Source organism: Lentinula edodes (assembly GCF_021015755.1).
Source record: "Lentinula edodes strain Le(Bin) 0899 ss11 chromosome Unknown C8R40scaffold_96, whole genome shotgun sequence".
Taxonomy (NCBI): domain Eukaryota; kingdom Fungi; phylum Basidiomycota; class Agaricomycetes; order Agaricales; family Omphalotaceae; genus Lentinula; species Lentinula edodes.
The window spans coordinates 21,720-42,089 of NW_025764402.1; the positions used below are offsets into that span (position 1 = coordinate 21,720).

At 45.4% G+C, this 20,370-nt stretch overlaps 5 protein-coding genes across 5 annotated transcripts; all 5 read left to right on the top strand.

Annotated features, from left to right (window-relative positions):
* The first annotated feature begins 490 nt into the window (after nucleotides 1–490).
* C8R40DRAFT_1137558 (uncharacterized protein) lies at nucleotides 491–1,455 on the top strand. Its single transcript, XM_046229436.1, has one exon. The coding sequence runs from the start codon at nucleotides 608–610 to the stop codon at nucleotides 959–961; it is 354 nt and encodes a 117-aa protein (XP_046078809.1). The 5' UTR covers nucleotides 491–607; the 3' UTR covers nucleotides 962–1,455.
* A 4,483-nt stretch (nucleotides 1,456–5,938) lies between these two features.
* C8R40DRAFT_1075398 (uncharacterized protein) lies at nucleotides 5,939–6,979 on the top strand (the record flags this gene model as incomplete). The annotated part of the gene is made up of 4 exons (XM_046226857.1): nucleotides 5,939–6,080; nucleotides 6,102–6,124; nucleotides 6,501–6,704; nucleotides 6,845–6,979. 4 exons carry the CDS (start codon nucleotides 5,939–5,941, stop codon nucleotides 6,977–6,979), a joined length of 504 nt encoding a protein of 167 aa, XP_046078810.1.
* A 1,667-nt stretch (nucleotides 6,980–8,646) lies between these two features.
* C8R40DRAFT_1242042 (uncharacterized protein) lies at nucleotides 8,647–9,497 on the top strand (the record flags this gene model as incomplete). The annotated part of the gene is made up of 3 exons (XM_046233566.1): nucleotides 8,647–9,126; nucleotides 9,174–9,200; nucleotides 9,270–9,497. Exons 1-3 carry the CDS (start codon nucleotides 8,986–8,988, stop codon nucleotides 9,495–9,497), a joined length of 396 nt encoding a protein of 131 aa, XP_046078811.1. The 5' UTR covers nucleotides 8,647–8,985.
* Nucleotides 9,498–9,927: 430 nt separating this feature from the next.
* On the top strand, nucleotides 9,928–10,489 carry C8R40DRAFT_1178753 (uncharacterized protein; the record flags this gene model as incomplete). Its single annotated transcript, XM_046232921.1, has 2 exons — nucleotides 9,928–9,985; nucleotides 10,035–10,489. The coding sequence occupies 2 exons, from the start codon at nucleotides 9,928–9,930 to the stop codon at nucleotides 10,487–10,489; spliced, it is 513 nt and encodes a 170-aa protein (XP_046078812.1).
* A 1,576-nt stretch (nucleotides 10,490–12,065) lies between these two features.
* C8R40DRAFT_1242044 (ankyrin repeat-containing domain protein) lies at nucleotides 12,066–15,705 on the top strand (the record flags this gene model as incomplete). Its single annotated transcript, XM_046233567.1, has 7 exons — nucleotides 12,066–12,113; nucleotides 12,171–12,204; nucleotides 12,266–12,321; nucleotides 12,379–12,549; nucleotides 12,602–12,626; nucleotides 12,679–13,221; nucleotides 13,281–15,705. Exons 2-7 carry the CDS (start codon nucleotides 12,194–12,196, stop codon nucleotides 15,703–15,705), a joined length of 3,231 nt encoding a protein of 1,076 aa, XP_046078813.1. The 5' UTR covers nucleotides 12,066–12,113; nucleotides 12,171–12,193.
* Between the last annotated feature and the right edge of the window lie 4,665 nt (nucleotides 15,706–20,370).

A 20,370-nucleotide genomic window follows, 5' to 3' on the forward strand; every position in this document is an offset into this window, starting at 1 on the left:
AATGGATACAGATGATCATGGGTGTGGTAAGATCTATGTACCTTGGGATATCCAACCAAATTAAGACAGTGCAAGTTCTATAGATTCCGTGTTGAACCACTCAGAGAAGGTGAATATTTAGAACTGAGGCTCCGAAAATAATATCAGACTCAATAAGGAACACCTAATGTTGGTATATGTGAATTATTAACACCTCCAAGGTAATTGAGCACCACCCTGTGACCCTACCCCTCCCTATCCCCGGGACCCCAGCAACCTCTTGCTATCCTGCTGACCTTACCATATGAGCTAGCCAGGAGAATCATATTGATCCTATATACCTAGAGATTTTTGTATACTACATCCTGATTTATTACTGATTTATTATTCATCTCCATCATGGAATTAATTATTCACACTCATTCTTATCACCCCTCATACTCATCACGCATCATTCCTCATTCATCCCCACATCCTCCCCATATCCTCCGCACCTTGCACCCATGGATCAGGTAGCACAAGACCAGTACTCAGAGTAATCCCTATTCCCATCCGCGCTCCCGAAGGAAAGCCCCATCATCGTCGTCAAGCCACCGAAGCCAGGAAAATACCGAGGAGGGAGGGGTTTATGTTGTTGTTATTATTAACAATGTCGTCGTTGTACCTCCACCAGACTCAGACTCATCTTGACCATGATGATTGTCACGACGAAACGAGAAATATCCCACGTCGGGTGATTGAGATTCGGAGGGTGGTGTGGGTGGTAGAGGTAGAGACACTGACAATGGTGATAGTGATGATGAGGGTCTGTGTTCTATTTGTTCTGCGTTATCCACCTGGTACCCCACCATTACTCTGGGTGCTTCAACAACGGGGACGAGCACCACTGTACTTAGTGGACCCATGGTACCCACCGTACTCACACCACCCACTGTTGTTGACATCGGACTTGGCATCTGCATCATCGCAGTCGTCGTCCTAAATTTCCAAACCTCGCTCTCCAACACCCCTCCAACACCCCTCCAACGCAGCTTTGATACAAGCGAAGGGCAGATGTGCTGTGCTGTGATCTGAGCTTAAAGGAGGGAGAATTTTGCGCAGAGCTTGAGCAGTGACATCTGTGTTTTTTAGTAGTCGTGGAATATGATGTTTGTTAGTGTCCCAGTTGCTGCATTGAGACCAACCAATCCGACTCTCCATTGTATTTGTGTCGAGTTTGATTGACCACTGTACTAGTCTCTTTTGTAGTACTAAGTAGGGTGAGGAGAGATACTAGAGAAATTAAATTAGAGAGTGAATAGTGAAATAGGCTCAACTTAGCTGGAGAATCTAGGGATTAGGAAATTGGAGGGACTCATTGAGATCAGGCTCAGTTGGGTCGAAGGTAGTGCGGGTACATACCAATCCGGGTCCTATGGATGCGGCTGCTTCAACGGACTGACCCACCTTGAATTACAACCTCTCGGGCTTCACGACTTTTTCGGTCTAGACTCGGACCGGGCACAGAAATTTTGCCGTAACCCGTGCGGCACCAGTCCCACGCAGTTCCGCGCAGTTCCATGCAACTTCATGCAGTTCCGTGCAATCTGTAAATATACAACATTGTGTACAAAATCCTGCTACATAGTCATATTCCTTCTCAATTGGTTCCAGACAATGATATTGTACAATGGAGCTCTACAGGTCCAATTTAATTTTCCTATCCTGAAATTTTATCTAATACTTGAGTTTGTTCAGTACCACTGGATTACTAACTAAACTATTTATTCTGGTGTCTTACTAACAACGATTCAACAATTGAGAGCAAAGATATGATTGAGCTGATATTCTGAAGCTTATCTGCTTCATAATCTTCAGATGTGAGTGATTGGTATTTGTGAGATATTCTATGTACCTGAATAACAATCACATTATAGTTTGAGTGAGATTGTCTGTTTAATGAGACTCTTATTTCTCTGATTGTTAGTAAAAGCTGGGTGCAGAAGTTACATGTAGGATCTGCACAAGTTATATGCAGATCCGCACAAGTTACATGCAGGATACATGCAAGTCATATGCAAGTCCGTGCAAGTTAAGTGCAGATCCGCACAAGTTAGGTGCAGATCCGCCCAAGTTACATGCAAATCCATGCAGATTGAAGCACAGAACCTTCGCAGTAACAGTTTCTACAAAGTAACTGCCACTCTTCACTGCAGTTCTGTCTTGTCTGACTGTTCTAAGCTTAATTCTTGCTCAATTGTTTTATGCTCTCTTCCTGCGTGTCAAGTCCAGATATTAGTCCTTAGTTATGTACACAAGTAAGAAACCAAGTCCCCTGATCAATATACATGTAATACCCACCATGGAATGAATTTCATGTCTATAACACCTGCATGAAAATGACATACTATACACTGAATGTACTTGATGATATTCTTAGAGGCTCATCCATTCACCATTGCTCAGCACATTTTTGCATGTATACATTGTAGCTGCATGCTTCTGCATTGTAAATGTATACATATAGTGCAACTGCATGTGTTGTTATCCTTACTCAAATTGTTCCTGTATTGCTACTACACTTATCTCTATACTTGCCAGAGATGTTAATTTAATCTGCAAAGTTGATCATGAGACCATTAAGAAGCCATTGAACTAGTGATCTAGTTCAATACAATTGCAAGGAACTACAAGCTTACTTCTCAACAGTGTTGTAAAGCCCTTTTGAGTAGAGAAATCAAGAGGTGCTCCCACCAGACTAAAAGGCTGGTATAATCTTCATCATATGAGCCAATCAATGTCATGCTACCCTCAGATACCATTGAAATTTCCAACAAGAGATTGAATAACAGTAATGTAATGCCATTGCAGGTAAAGTAAAATTTGCCAGTCTATTGTTTGACCCAACAGTCTCAATGAAGGGACCTCTTTCACCTCCCAATATCACACAGTGTTGTCAAGGCCTGTAGTCATTGCCCATTATGTCTAATAACTGAGGATCAAGCATTTGTTGTCATTTATAGATAATTGAAAGGCTGGAAGAATTCATTCAACATACCTAAACAATCACTGTGCTCCCATTGCTGAGACTAGGTAAAATGGCCTGCTCATCAAAAGTATAAGATGGTAAGAGTAAAGTAAATAAAAGTGCAATGCTTCTAGAGTTGGTTTTGCATACAATTTATGATATTGACTAGGACTCAATGATTTGTTCAAATGGAATCAGTATCAGTAAACTCGTCAAAAAGTATTTATTGAAGTTGTACTTTGCTGGGTAAGTGATCCGTGCAAGTTCCGCGCAAGTTACACACATGTTCCGCACGAAGGTCCGTGCATAGTTACGGCAAATGCTAATGGCCCCTCAATGGGCTGAGTCAGCATTGGTGTTGTCGAAAAGGTATTGTTCTTCAGAGGTGAGGACGACACGGTCGCCATCGAAGTCTGGTTCCTGAGGTTGGAGAGAGAAGTGGAAGAGGTGAGGTGATGAACATTGAGGAGGAAACAATGTAAGAGAAAAAAGCACGGGGAACAGCAGTAGAGGGAAGAAGAGAGTGGAGAGAGAGAGTGGGATAGTAATAAAGGGGTGAGGAAGCGCGTCGGCAATAGTTGATGGATGATAGGAAGTGAACGAAATGGAATGAAGGAGGACGACAGTCAATCCGAATAAACAAACCTACTCACCTCAACCTCATCGAACCACGTAACATACAGTGTCAGTATCTCATAACACAATATCCCGAGAACTGGTCTGTGTTGGAGACTGCAGAGAACATTTGATTATGGTGGTTCCAGATCTAGACTCCAGTGTCAGTAGGAGTCGGACCTCGGTGGTGAGGGTAATAATGAGCATTGTTGAAATATCAAATAAAGATTCAGAAGGTGACCGAGTGACACGGTCGACGGAGCATCTATTAAGGACTCTGAAGTTGCACAATGAGTGGTGGATACAAGGGTACTAGATTGAGCAAAAGTTCAGATATTACTGTGGCTTTCACTTTCCGCCTCGTGAACCAGGAGAGATACGCTGAGTTAGCGTGGTCGTGATTGAGGGTGAACGTGAGTTGTTCTTCAAGGGTGAGGACAACGCGGTCGCCTTCGAACTCTGGCTCATGTGTGTTGGAGAGGAAGGGAGGGAAGAGCAGTGAACGAACAGCAGGAACAGAAAGAATCTCAAGAAAAGATGAAGAAATAATGCCCATTAGTCATAACCCCACATCCCAGGAGAGATACACTGAGTCAGTGGTGGTCATAGTTGAAGTCGGGATCCGGGTTGGGGTTGGGGGAAAGGGAGGGGAAGAGGGAGGGGTTGGTGGTCATGGCTGAGGGCGAGTCGCGCTTCAGAGGAGAGGACGATGCGGTCCCCTTCGAACTCTGGTTCCTGTGGGTTGGAGAGGGAAGTGGAAGGAGAAGTAGAAGGGGAGACGAGACGAGACAAAAGAGGAGAAGAAAAAAAGTGAGAGAAGAACAGTCAATCCAAATGCACAAAACCTACTACTCACTTCGACCTTATCGAACCTCTTTGTTGACTTCGGACCCATTGAGTACTTTGGAGCCCAAGTTCTTCAAGTAAATATAACTAGCATGTATATTCAATTACCTTAGAACCTCAGTAACCTGCACTCTCCAAAAACCCTAAATCGAAAATTATCCAAAAAAAACCCGCAAATCGAATCGAAAGGCACATGAGGGTGTGTGTACTAGTGAGTATTCCGGGTTCCGGATAGAAGAAATTATGAGTATCCCTTCCGGATTAAAGGAGTTATCAGTATCCCTATCAAAGGAGTTAAGAAGTTATGAGTACTCTGGATTGAAGAACTTATGAGTATCCCGAATCAAAGAACATATGAGTGCAAACGACTCAGTGGATGAGGAGGGATTGAGATTGATAAAAAGTTGGAGTTTGATGGTGGAGGGAGGAACGAGGGTGAGTCGTTTCTTCAGGGTGAGGATGGCCTTCGGGGTAAGTTTGATGGTGGAGGAAGGAGGGAAGGGGGGTAGGAGCGATCCAACTCCCTATTCAGGACTCAGTAGCATACGGGTGAGACAAGCGATTCAGGGAATGAACATAGAACACAGAACACGAAGGTAGAAGGAAAGGGGATTAGTAAAGTGAGTGGGTGAGTGAGACGAAACGAGACGGGACGAGACGAGACGGAACTCGGAGTGTGTGGATGCAGCACTATGCAGCGTCAGTATCCTGGTCCCGAAAACTGATCTGCATTGGGGACTGCAGAGAATGATTGATTATAGTGGTTCCAGTTCTAGACTCCAGTGTCGGGCCTCACGCTTCAGGCCTCGGTGGTGAGTGTAATAATAAGCATTGTTGAAAATAAAGATTCAGAAGACCGAGTTGACGGTGCGTCTACTAAGGACTCTGAAGTTGCGCGATGAGTGGTGGATGGTACAAGGGCACTAGATTGAGCAATTGAGCGAAAACAGAGAGTAGGGAGTAGGGGGGAAAGGAGGGAACGCATCGCTAGCAAGGGCATTGTTCATGTGCAGTGCACTGACAAATCCATCACGGTTTTGGTTCTAGTTCCTCCAAAATTCTCCCGGAAATGTGTCAATCTCTTAACGTCTGCGATATACCCATGCACTCTACGATTGACTGGGCGAGAGGAAGTTGGGCGAGTATGTGATACTTGTTCAAGAAAGTTCGGGGGTCTCGGGGAATCCGGGACACAACAGCAAGAGCGCTTATGAAATTACGGAATTATAGAATAAGCGCTCTGTCATCGATTTTTTCTCTCCGTTCCATATCAAGGTGGAGAGTATATAAGACCGGCTTGCAGTCAAGTAACACAAGTGAAGAAATCTAGGTTCAGAAATCCAGGTTCTGGAATGTCAAATAATCACCGTGTTTCTCCCACTCCCCACTCACATTTCTTCTTCCTCGAGTCCGATTGACAAATTCCCTCCCTCGTCTTGGGATACGTGGGACTCGGAAGACAACGACAATGACAGCGATGGCTGGCAGGATATGCCGATTGTGCATACGGACCAGCTGAGAGGAGGGTTGGACGACGAGGACCGGAGAATATATCATTATTGGGTTAATGAGGAGGCTGGGAGTAGTAAACTGGGGAGCAAAGGAGGAGTGGGAGGAGGAGGGAACGCTACAGGTACGACGACGTTGGATACAGCCGAATCCAGGTATCGATGGAAGGTATAACTCCATGCAATCCAAGACCCCCTCATCGACGCAACATTCGTTCACCACTGAATACACCCGTCTACAGCACGTCGAGGACTACTGGGAAGAATTCCCTCAACACTTCGCGGGATCTCTTCCAATACCACTATGCTTTAGAAGAAAGTTATGGTGCTGATGCGTTGGACGATCCGTCCTCCTTCTCCTCCTTTAACTTCGGACCTCACAGTTCTCCAAAAACATCACCCTCAGCAGCTTGACATGCAATACACCCAACCCTCCTCACCAATCTCTTCCTCATCTCATCCCCGGTTCTGTCTGTGGTTCCTGTTCCCACTCTCTCTTATTCCGTGTAAGCGCAGTACTGAGGATGAGTACCTGATATCTGCAGACCAAGTCCGACGACTTTGAAATTGGCGTATCGCGCTCCTCGGACTCGCTACCCTTGGGAGGAGGGCTCGTCATCAGTACAAGCACCGGGTTGCTGGTGCCCGTCATTGGTGTAAGTCTGGGAACGGTGTTTAGCACTATCGGACTCACCCTATCGACGTTCCTTGCTGGGTCGGCTGGGAGTGTGTTGACTGGTGCTGGAATCGTGGGTAAAGCAACCTTCTCACTAACTCACTTCCCCTTCCCTTTCTCTACCTCAACCACACCCGGAGCCTTCCAGTAACGTTCCTTTAATGTCCCTCCTTATCCTTCTTCCGAACAGTGAAACACACAATACCCATAAAGCCTCGGATATCGTGGATCATGAGAACGCAAAACCCGCGCGTAGGCAAGGAAGGAAATGACGAAGGTGGTGTAGATGTAGAGAGTGGTGAGGAGGGTGTTAAGTGGATTATCGGGAATCTGATAATGACAATATAACAAGTAGGCAACTGAGTAATCACAGAAAAACAAATTCGTTCGAACCACCTTTCTGTGACTTTGAACCCGAGCTATTTGAGGATGACGGGCATGTAGATGCAGTATGACATGTTGCCTGCGATCTGCGTGGAAGGGAGGGGAATGGGAAGCATGAGGGAGTGGATGAATGAGTGAATGAGTGAGAGTGGATCTAACGGAGGAGGGAGGAATAGGGAGAAAGAGGGAGGAGGAGGAGGAGGAGAAAGAGTAACACGTCAGTTAGCAATCCCGTTATCAGTGATTTCAGAAAAAACAAACTCTGGATACATGGATACATAAGGTGTAGAATGAGTCGGAAGGAAAGGAAAGGAGTTGGAGGAAGACAAGTCGGGGGTGTTACGAGGGAGGGAACGAGTCAAAAGAGAACAAGAATCAAGTGAAACGAAGTTAGGAAATTGGAAGGAAACGAGTCGGAGGTGAAACAAATCGGAAGGAAGCGAGTCGGAAGCGAGTCGGGGGTGAACGAGTTGGGGGGTGAAAGGTAAAGGAAGGAAACAAGTCGTTGGTGAAACGTAGAGGCAACCAACAAGGAAGGAAGGAAAAAAGTGAAAAAGAAAGGAAGGGAACGAGCCACCTTCAAAGAAAGGGAATAAGGTAAATGTAGAGAGAATCAACGAATAACGGAATAATGGAATCAGCAAAACAAAAGCTAGTTAGGCAAAATGAATGTAAAGTCGGAAACGAAACGGGAATTAGCGAAACGAATTTGTAGTAGCAAACAAACTCGGAAACGAACTTGAGAAACGAAACTTGGAAACGGATTTAGGAAACGAAATGAATGATACGAAAGAATGATGATACAACCCCCAGTAGCAAATAACATAACATAACATAATAATAGAGGAGGAAACGAACGAACAAAGAAGGAACCCAGGAAACGAACTCGGAAACGAACGAAATCCACGAACAACTCGGGGGTGTTACGAGTGAGAGAAGGAAATGAGTCGAATTAAACAAGTCGAAATCCACCCAAACCACCCCAACCCAAACCAACCACTCAAACCCCACAAACTCAAACCACAAACACAAACACAAAGAAAACCACATCACCTTATCAATAACATCGACATTCTCCAGCCCCTGCATGCCCTCGATGGGGCGGAGACTTGCGACGGTGTTTACGTTGCCTGATGATCGAGGGATCAGAACAAGGACAGGAATGAAGGAGGAATCAGAAGGAGAATTAGAACAAAAACGAGGATGAACGAAGAGAACGAATCAGAGCGAATCAGAACGAATTGGAACGAGAATTAGAATGAATCAGAACGAGAAGGAGAGGAAGGATAAGAAAAGCGAGGCGGGAAGGGACGATGAGAAGGGGAGGGGAATGAGGAATGAATTCAATGAATAAACGCAATCATCACTCACCAGTAGCAGCCCTACTCGCCCTAAGCAAATAATTCAACACCCAATCATTGCGTGCATACGCATTCACATATCTCCCCCCCCACGACTGAGCATGTCTGTTCCCAGAGGGAGGTGCTGACGCTGAGGGTGGCGCCGAGGAGGAAGATGTCTTGAACTATGCCTGGAGGGGAGGAGAGGGATCGTTAGCCGAAGAAGGGGACTGACAAAGAGGAAGACGAAGAGTAGGATGAAGAAGAAGAAGGAGACGAAGGAACAACGCACCATACCCCCCACTCTTCGCCAACTCCACCAAGGCATAAAAGATAACTCTTGCTCCGAGGCTGGACCCGATGAGGGTGATTGGTCGGACACCGGGTTGTCTTGAGCGCAGAACGGAGGCGAGGACGAGACCTGCTGCACGGGCACACGGTCGAGGGCGTTGGACCAGGGATTGTCGATTACAAGTTTCGTTAGAACCAAGGAGATGAGCTAGAGACTCGTGATGGAGAATGAATGGGGAGTCTCGACTGGTGATGCTGGGTGGAAATGAAAGGAAACGATAACAATTGCAATCATGCAATTAGCGCTCAGTCATCGATTTTCTCTTCCTTACATCCATCATGTTCTATGTAATTTTACCTGTGCATACACCGCTACCTGCCCATTACATGGGCACACAACGTTACTTGGGCTCACGCAAAACCGGCTGGAGCAATACCAACATCAACATCAACGACGACACCGCAGTCAAACGAACAACGGTCTGGGGCATTTGAGGTGTTAACGTTGTTAACACTGTTGCTAATAGTTTTGGGGTGTTGAACGTACAATGTACGTAGGACGACGTTACAACGAACGTAGAAGGAAACCACGAATATAACAGAAATAAGGCAATCTTCCGAAGGATTCCGGTTATTTGGGATGTCGAATACTCAAAGTTTCTCTACCACCTCCAAATCATACACCACCACTCTCCCCTCCTTCTCTTCCTCCTCCACCGCCTCCACACACTCCTCGTCCTCGACGCTCATCCAGCGCCTCCCCCTCCTCCCTAAACGACAAATTCCCTCCTTCCTCCTCCGACATCTGGGATTCCGACGACGACAATGGATGGCAGGTTGGAAACAGATGAATACGGGTATCGTAATCCGATGCAGTCTACGACGAAGAACCTGTGGATGACGCAACATTCGTTCACCACGGACCTGTCTCCGCCACTACTGGGAAGAGTTCCCTCAATACTTCCCATACGCTTCAGAGGAAAGCTACGGCGCTGATGCATTGGACGATTGGACCCCCTCTAATCCAAGGGAACGTCGCGGTATTTGTTCCATGATCATAACAGAGAATGATTGAGCCGTTGTGGATGCATGGAGTGCGTCCGAGGGATTCGGTACCCCCGTTGGTGGAGATGAAAGAGGTCGTGAACCCAGAATGGAGTAGTATGCACACTGGGGATTCTTCGATACGTGAGGATCTGGCTATCCCTAAATGTATCACGTTGGATATGCAATACACCCTCCTTACCGTCCTCTTCCTCGTCCTCATTGCCGACTCCGTGTATGACTCCCATTCGCGATCTCTCCTCTTCCGCCTCGGGTCCCACCTCTCCCTCTCCTGGTGGGCATTGTCGTTTTCGAAGGCTGTATCGTTGAAGCCATTGGCGCAGGTGAAGGCATTGGTGGAACCGGGGGTGATACAGAGGGCGGACTCCAGAAAAACGAAAGTGCCGTAGAGAACCAAGTTGATCGTCTCTGTAATCGACGTATCGAACTCCTTGGACTCGCTACCCTTGGAGGAGGACTATTCATTGGTCTCAGCGCGGGGTTGTTGGCTCCAGTCATCAATGTAGGGCTGAGGACTGCGTTTAGCACTGTCGGACTCATCGGGATATCAAGGTTTCTTGCTGGGTCGGCTGGAGCAGCAGTGATCGCCGCTAGGATCACAGGTAAAGCGACCTCCTCCTCACGTCTCTTCCTCTACCTCAACTGCACCCGGAGCCTCTCCTGTAACATTCCTCCGATGCCCCTCTTCATCCTTCTTCTGAACCGTGGAACTCGCAATTCCCATAAAGCTCATGATTTCGTTGATTACGAGAACGCAAAATTCGCGCCTAGGCGATGAAGGATATTAGGAAGGTGTAGACGTAGTGAGTGGTAAGGAGGAGCGATGATTGGCTTATCAGGGATCTAATAACGACAAGATAATGAGTAAGTAGCTAAGTAATTGCAGAAAAAGAACTTCGAAACTCACGATCCAGCAATCCTAGGCAAAAAATTCACATCTACAGCTCTAACGAAACTCGGGACCTATAACCAGTCCCATACAGGGAACGACCCTTTCGTGAGATGGGCTAATATTCATTCTCCCGACTTGATGTGCGAATTGGAGTCCCCATGCGCAGAGGAACGGGATGAACAGTGCGGAATTGCAGATGGTGGATAGTTCTGGTGATGGAGTAGGGAATTGGAAGGAAGTAACGAGGGTGAGTGTATTTTAAATACACCACTGGGTCCACCGCCATTGATAATCATAGTTGTCGAAGAGGAGCTGAGCTCAGGATAACTGAGCCACGCCACTTGTATTGTTAACATGGCTGCTGGGGATATTGAATGCCAATCCGGATGCAAGCAAGCAAATGGAAACCAATGTCCGCCACTCTAAAGAATGGAGACGGGAGAGAAACACAAAACATTGCGATGATTGAGCACTAGGCCAATAATATAACATGCATTCGCATGTGAGCCTCCTTCGTCCGGCTCGGAGGGGGCCTTCGGCCCCTCCGATCCAAATACGGATCACATGGGGTGCTCGCTTCGAAGTGCTAGATCCAATAGTCTTGGTCGGTGCTGGCGCACCTCCGTACTATGTTTGATCATGATTAATTAAATGATTGTTTTTGTTACGGGGCTACAGAGCACTACTACTTAAAAAGGAACAGCTCCCCGCCCCAGCATCCGCTCATCCGTACACATCCGCGGGTATTCCGACTCCGTGGGAGTTTGCGCGACAACAATTTGTATTTGTTTACTTCCCGGTTCAGCCCTCTAGCCAGTATTGCTTCGCTTCGCTCGCAATAAGCACTTCATCGGCCATATATGCCGGATTAGGGCCCGGGTACCCCCGTTGTTACCCGTTTTTTCACTAAGAAGCTTTACATCATCTGCAAAACCTGGATATTCGGCTAAGCACCGAGAGCAGATCCCAGCAGATCCCAGTGCTGAAAGCACTGAAAGCAGTATGCTTTGAGTGCTTTCACTGCTGGGAAGTGCTCTCAACTGTTTCGGACCCTTAGCCAAATATCCAGGTTTTGCAGATGATTGACTAGCCTGGTGGATAATCGCCCTTACTTTCAGCCAAAATAGGGGAATAATTCATTGTTGTGTCAGCTTTCCAAGGCATCAGCTCTGAACCAGACTGGCATGGGATTGGGGGGGGGGGGGGTATTATACTAGTTACAGGTGAAGAATTAATAATCAATCCTCCACGGCTACTGTGTGCTTCTAGGCATCAATCGAGACTGGTAAAAGACACATAGGAAAGCACTTCAGGGAAGTATATCCCTATATAGCTACCAGTACCCAGAATCATGGCCGGGACACGTTGCATGACCCAATGACATTTCTGCATTTTCAATGACAATCAAACTTTAATTTCAGAGATTATAAAAGATGACAGTGATTCAATGAAGCCCATCATTCCTTCTTGCTTTTCTACCACCATTGTTCATTGCAAGAGCTCACTAACAGTCAGTATGTTCAATTTGTCCAGTCTTGAATTTTTTGACCTTATGTCTTTCTTCCAGGTAATCAAAGAACTACCTAAACAATGAGTGCTGGGTATAGTTATCTCAATACACTCTTCACTTACTATAACTAACAACCCAATTCACATTCACAGCATGTTTCCCTATGCAAGTGATTTTGCCATTTATGGCGGAAATTTTACTGTCATCAGTCAGTTATAACAACTGTATACATATTGCTTGGAACTGAATACATTATATCCTTTAGCAAATGATGATAGCCATAAGATACACAAATGGCTCAATGCACCAGATTGTTCAGCCAATTTTGTGACTGCAGCAGACAACAGATGCTCAGGCACTGGCCAATGGATATTTGAACTTGATGCATACAAGGAATGGGGATCTAACCATGGCATTCTGTGGATTCAAGGACCAGGTTTGATTATTCACTTGAAGGAAGGAATGTCTTAACCTATCAGAAACTATAGTTGGGTCAGGAAAGACCTTTCTACTGTATGTGATGACAATAATCACAGCTCACTTTCATTAAATCAAGACATTCTAGCACAACAATCATTCAACACCTGGAAAAGATGAACCAAAGAAGTCCTATCTGGTATCATTATTTTGATACCCGGGATAACACAGAGTCAAAGACCACATATAAGGGGTTCTTGTTGTCTTTGGTTCAGCAAATGGGACTATCAAGTGAGAGCATCCATCCTGCTCTCAACACCCTTCACAAGTCAAAGCCATTTGGGCAACTCACAAAGCAGGAACTTGAGAACATATTGGAAACAATGATCAAAGACAGAAATGATATGACCATTGCTGTTGATGCATTGGATGAATGCCAAAAGGCAGATGCAGACAAGGTGTTAAATTGGCTGGCTGCATCCTCAAATCAGTTGCAGATTGTTGTGACAAGCAGACTGAAACCAAAATTGGTTGTACAAAATCTGCTTCAAATTCAACTTGGTAGTTCAAAGTCAAGAATTGATGAGGATATTGCAAGTTACATTGAGCTCAAGATTCGTGATCAACCACAGTTCAAAGGTGACATTATTGGAGAAATAAAGGATACATTGAACAAAGGTGCTCAAGGAATGTGAGTAGTATTTGTGGAGAATCAACTTAAGAATCAGCTGACTTGAAACAATGTTTTAGATTTCGCTGGGTTGACTGCCAAATGATGGAGTTGCAGAAATGCAGGAGGAAGAGGGATGTAAAAGAAGCTTTGAAGACATTACCTGCGACTCTTACAGAAACATATGACCAGGCTTTGGGAAGGTTGACAGAAGAAGAAAAAAAAGACGTACAACATCTACTTCTGTGGCTTCTTTATGCTTTTGAGCCATTGACCAGGAGAAAAGCCAATGAAATATGGAAAATTGACCTCTTGGAGCAGAAGTTTGATCCAGATGAAATGGACCTTCAGGTGGAGGAGGTTATTCCCTCTGCATTTGTGACTGTAGGACAGGATGATATCATTCAACTAGCCCATGCATCAGTCAAGGAATATCTCATTTCATATTGGGAATCCAAAGAGATGAGTGATTCATTGTCAATCAATGAACACTTAGCACATGATATAATGACTCAAACAACTATCATTTACCTCATGCAACATCAGAAGGCTTCATTTGATAGGGAGGGTTTGGTGGCTTATGCAGTAGAGTATTGGCTCTCACATGCATCAAAGGTGGAGGAGTTTAAAGTAGAAGGCCAAAGTCAGAATCTGATATGTGCAATTTTGGAAGACAATGTACAGTTTTCAAAATGGGAAGAAATGTACAATGAGCATATTACTTTTATGACAGATTGTACAGTAGGCCCATTATACTATGGAGCCCTCAATGGATTGTATGGGGCTGTGAGTCATCTCATACAAAGTGCTCATAACCTGAAGAAATATGTTAATGCATCAGAAATTGCTCTCCAGGCAGCCTCCTTCAAGGGGCATAAGTCCACTGTGAAGTTGTTGCTGGAAAATCATGTGGATGTGAATGCACAAAGGGGGCACTTTGGAAATGCACTCTATTTAGCTTCATATAATGGGCATGAGTTCATTGTGGAGTTGCTGCTGCAAAATAATGCTGATGCTAATGTACAAGGAGAATACTATGGGAATGCTCTCCAGGCAGCCTCATTTAATGGGGATGAGTTCATTGTGAAGTTGCTGCTGGAACATAATGCAGATGTGAATGCACAAGGGGGATACTATGAGAATGCTCTGCAGGCAGCCTCCTTAAAGGGGAATGAGTCTATTGTGAAGTTGTTACTGGAAAACAATGCTGATGTTAATGCACAAGGGGGGCTCTTTGGAAATGCTCTGCAGGCAGCCTCCTTAAAGGGGAATGAGTCTATTGTGAAGTTGCTGCTGGGAAGTAATGCTGATGTTAATGCACAAGGGGGGTCCTATGGAAATGCTCTCCAGGCAGCCTCATGTATGGACCATGAGTCCATTGTGAAGTTGCTGCTGGAAAATGATGCTGATGTTAATGCACAAGGGGGGTACTATGGGAATGCTCTCCAGGCAGCCTCATATACAGGCCACAATGTCATTGTAAAGCTGCTGATGGAAAATGATGCTGATGTTAATGCCCAAGGGGGGTCCTATGGAAATGCTCTCCAGGCAGCCTCATGTATGGACCATGTGTTCATTGTGAGATGGCTGCTGGAAAATAATGCTGATGTTAATGCACAAGGGGGGGAATATGGGACTGCTCTGTATGCAGCCTCATGTAAGGGGCATGAATCCCTTGTGCAATTGCTCCTGGAAAACAATGCTAATGTCAATGCACAAGGGGGAGGATATGGGCATGCTCTCCTGACAGCCTCCTCAAATGGGTATGAGTCCATTGTGAAGTTGCTGCTGGAAAATAATGCTGATGTTAATTCACAAGGTGGTGAATATGGGATTGCTCTCCATGCAGCCTCATATATGGGCCATGTGAACATTGTGAAGTTGCTGCTGGAACATAATGCTGATGTTAATGCCCAAGGGAATTATGGTGGAAATGCTCTCCAGGCAGCCTCATTTACTGGGGATGAGTTCATTGTGAAGTTGCTGCTGGAACATAATGCAGATGTGAATGCACAAGGGGGATACTATGGGAATGCGCTTCAAGCAGCCTCTGTAAAGGGGTATGAGTTGATTGTGAAGTTGTTGTTGGAAAATAATGCTGCTGTCAATGCACAAGGGGGGGAATATGGGAATGCACTCCAGGCAGCCTCATTGAATGGGCATGAGTCCATTGTGAAGTTGCTGCTGGAACATGATGCGGATGTGAATGCACAAGGGGGATACTATGGGAATGCTCTGCAGGCAGCCTCATATAATGGCAATGAGTCCATTGTAAAGTTGCTGCTGGAAAATGATGCTGACATCAATATGCAAGGGGGATACTTGGGGAATGCTCTCCAAGCAGCCTCATTGAATGGGAATGAGTCCATTGTAAAGTTGCTGCTGGAAAATAGTGCTGATGTCGATACACAAGGCAGAGAATATGGGAATGCTCTCCAGGCAGCCTCAATCCAGGGCGATGAGAACATTGTGCAATTACTGCTGCAAAATGGTGCACTCCATTGACTAACCAAGAAACCTCCTCATATTTTGAATTGTCCAACATCTTTGTAATTGATATTTTCACTACTTATAAATAAATCCTCTTCTTCTTATGTCCCTTTTTCAATTTTTGTTTTACTTTGTTTACATGTTTGCCATTTGTGTTACTCTTGATACTTTTGACTGTTTGTAACATTTATGTACACAATACATTGAGCTCATGATTTATTTTTCAATTCTTCTTTTTCTGAAAACTTGAACTTGCAAGGAATTCATACAAATTGAATTTTTTTCAGGTTCAAATATGAAATTGAAAATGTTAGAATATAGTCACGTTATATTCAGCAGCAATGGCAGTAAGAGATAGAGTGCACACAGCACTGTAGCTGATCACACAGATCAGACGATAAAGGAGTAGAGTTGCTACTGATAAGTATTGTAGGGTGCCAACAGCTTCTCTGTAGGGCTTGTCCCATATGTGTGTGATATCCTTGATGGTAGTTGGCATCTGGTCCTTGGTAAGATGTATGTGTGGATCGAATGGGATGGAAAGGGGTTTGACATCTTCAAATCCATATCGAGATAGGATCACATCAATATATGCCCTTTGGGATAAGTGAATGGACCGTGTATGTAGAGATCGGCAGATCTCAATCCCTAGTAACCAGTGGATTTCTCCAGAATCGATGACTTCGATCTGGTCCCTGATCTTCTTCTTTAGAGTGTCCATTACAGCCATGGTCCTGGTAAGCATAGTCATATCATCGACATGGATGAATATGATACAAAAAGGGTCAGTTCAATAGAATACGGCATGATCAAAATCTGACCTGGTGAGACCGACTGTTAAGATCATGTACACTGTGTAACCGTGCCAGAGGGCGGAAGGTCGAATGGGACAGTGGTGAAGTTATTAACAACACCGCCGTTACGCCGCTAGTCCCCGGAGATTGAGAGTATAGGAGAGAGGAGCCAGTAGCAGCCAAGTCAGAGCGGCGGTATCACCGGTGACAAGAAGTGAACCAAAGAACTTAAAAGTCCTAAGGTTAGAGTAGAGAGTATTTCGAGGTGATGAGCCTGAAGACTTAGAGGAGAACTAAGTTGGAAAGGGAATCTAAGTTGATAATTAAACTGAGGAACTACAGTAGGGTACAGGCAGTATTTATATCTACAGATCGGTGCATCAGTGCGAAGCACTAGGCTAACTACTAGGAGCTATACGTGTAGTACCTGCAGTGTAGAGTAAAAGACAATAAGGAGAGCCTAGAATAAAAGGGTATGTGTAACAAGAAAGAACAATAAGGAAGAGATTACAATAAAAGGTAGATCTTGGAATACCGAGTGGCGGAATGGGGCACTGAGGTATGGATTTGACACTGACTGATGTCATGATCTCCCTGAATCTCATGTACCAACAGCGACCGGCTTGTTTAAGTCCATGGAGGGTGTCATGCCCTGCCTACAACCAGTCCCAGTACCCGCCACACATTGTCACACATCCTATCCACCTCCTGCACCTCCTCTGCACCTCCCCAAGTACCACCATGCACCTCCCCAAATGTCATCTCCTGATATACCTACCCAAATGTCCTTCACCCTGTCATGCCCTGACCACCACCAGACCTGTCCCAGCATCAACCAGAAGCTCCCACACGTATTACCTAGCTCCGTAAACCCCCAAGACAGCTTCCCATTACCCGAGCGCCTGACGACTTCCCCGACACGCGTACCTCCCCCGGCACGCATGCAGGACCCCCTACAAGCAACTCCATTAAGTATCAATCTCGATTACCGCCTCATGTTCACTAGATCCCCTGATGTTCCTTTGTTCACTTCCTGTACCTATTTAAGTAGTTCCGCAACATCCCCAAGCCCCAGCTTGGTATACCCTTTTGCATAGGTCCAGTCCCTGTCCCTTTGTACCTGCTAACCATACAGATTTCTCTTTACTCTCTGTTTCTCTATATCAGTTTCTCTCTACTCTTGTCTCTTGTCTCTACGATCATCTATACAATCCAATATACACTTTTACTTCACGTCTAAGCAATCTGATTCCCCAATTGCTCCACAAGCTCTGGGACCTCGATCTAGGTAACGTCGAACTACATGCCGCTTCTCCGTTACAACCTCCAACACTCGAGGACATCCACCCCTGAGCCCCAGTTCCCAGGACCTCACTTCCTGGGCGTATATCTTCTCAGGAGCTTATACACTCAAGACCCACTTCCACTACGATCTATTTGATCCTACGTTGATGTTCTAGCAAGTACAGTTCCTACTACGCAACACTACTAGGTTCCGTACTTCCACCTCCCTTACCTATGCTTTAGGGACCTCTCTGGACCTTATAGGAACCTCCTCAAGGGTCACATCTCTCTATCCCATCCACTACTAGGTCATTCCTGTCCTTGGTCGCAGTTCCCGTAGTTCCCTTCGAGCTCCAGCCTGCTCATAGCACGCTACAACATAAACTCCATATACCAAAACCTACCCTAAGACCTATTTTGACCCAGGTCTTACAGAGGGCGAGCTTGAGTTTAAGCACTTGTCCTGCTTTAACTTCAATGTCAACACCTGGTGGTGCCTTCATGTAGATTTGTTCATTGTCGTCCAGTTTTTCATATAGATATGCCGATTTGACATCCATCTGGTGAATGAACATGTTCTGTTCAGCTCCTGTGCTGAGGATGGCTCGAGCTGCTGCTAGCTTTGTAACCAATGTGAACATTTCATCTGGGAAGAAGTCAACATCTGGTATCTGGTTAAAACCTCATACCACTAGTCTGGCTCTGTGGCCTGTGACTTTTCCTTGTTCATCTCGCTTGGTCCTGAATACCCATTTTGATGTAAGGATGTTGGCATCATCAGGTGGAATGACAATATCATATGTCCCTCACTGTTGTAATCTTCAGATTTCCTCATTCATGGCTTCCTGCCATTGAGACCAATCAGGACGTTGCATTGCTTCCGCAACTGATGTGGGGTCAGCGATGATTTCCTTTGAAGTCTGGTTCCTGGGTTCAAAGAGAAGGAAGAGAACGGGAAGAAGGCACAATATACATCAGTCACTCAGTAAATCAATCGAAGAGAACGGGGGTCAAATGCTCACCTCGACCTCGTCGAACCACCTTTCTGTGACTTTGAACCCTAGCTCTTCAAGGATGACAGGCATGTAGACGTGGTACAACATGTGGCCTGCGATCTGGGGATATTGGGGAAAGCCTGGAAATGAAAGCATGAGGTTAGTTAGTGATTCCATTAACAATAATTCCAGGAAAAACAAAAAACTCCAGATACACAGATATGAGGAGGTGGGGAACAAGTGAAACATATCAAAATATAATAAGTTCGAACCTCAGCGTGATAAGGGAAGCTCGTGTATTGTCTACCTATCAAAATATAATAAGTTCAAACTGAAGTTATAATGAGTAACAATAAGTATCGAACGAAACAAAATATAGTAACTCACCCTCAGCGTGATAAGGAAAGCTGAGGGTGTTCATTGACAATCTCTGTATATAAATAAATATCCAGCAAGATCTACTTGCTGTTTCGTCAAGGGATAAAACAGTCATCGGAAACGCAAAGATAATGAATTTGAAACAAGATATGTATTCGAGATTTGTACCCATCCGGGACTCGTAAGAGATGCCTTGGCCGACAGTGTACTCGTCCAATAAAACAATGTTACAGAAATTGGAAGGAAATGAGCCAGAGTGTCACGAAGCGGCAGAGGCGGAGTGACTAGCGGAGCAGGGAAGCGGAGTGACTAAGCAAGGCGATGAGGCGGAGCGACTTAAGCGGAGCGGAGGCAAACTGGTCCCAGATAATGACAGAGATATATTGAGTATCGTAGTCATAGGTAACAATAAGTAAGCACATACCTGGTCCCAGATAATGACAGAGAGGTCAAGATAAGGGACCAGGCTGTGAGGGATTGGCTTTATATACATAATCCGATCTGCAAGAAATGACGATGTAATACTGTACAGTTTAGGAACAAGGAAGTTGGTGGAAGCCAGTAGAAGGAGAAGGGTAACAGGTGGATCAGTAATCAATGGGATTTGACAGTGATGTAATCGTACAAGTAAGGGCGTCGAGACGGTGAGAAAAGGAAAATGATAGGGGCTACGTACTTCATGACATTACCCCCTTCTTATGACCATTGCCCTCGATGGTCAAGCTTTTGCTGCTGTGGGGTGTTTCTGGTGGAAGGCACAAACAATTTTTGGTGCCCAGCTGAGGTTGGGCGCTGGCTCCCAGGAGTTATGCCCTGCGTCATAACCCTTCCACTTAACCAGGTATTCCAACCTCTTCCACCGGACCCGACTATCCAGGATTTCCTCTACTTCATATTCCGGTTTGTCTTCATCCTCTAGGTAGACCGGCTCTGGTGGTGGTGGTATTTCTCCATTGATAGCGTTACCTTTCCAGGGGTAGAGTTTGTCAACATGGAACACAGGATGAATGCGGTCAAGGGAGATAGGGAGGTCAAGGCGGTAGTCCAGGGGTCCAATCTTCTCCAAGATTTGGTAGGGTCCGAGCTGCCGATCTCCTAGCTTTTCACTGGACAGTTGGAGGTTGATGTCTTCCGCACTGAGCCAGACAAAATTTCCGACTTTGAACTGGTGAGCTTTCCGTTTTCCTCGTTCGTATCCCTCTTTCTGTTGCTTTTTCCCTAAGTGCAAG

Bases quoted from the DNA above. Each gene is read 5' to 3' on its own strand.
- C8R40DRAFT_1137558 (XM_046229436.1), top strand. From the start codon at position 608: ATGTTGTTGTTATTATTAACAATGTCGTCGTTGTACCTCCACCAGACT.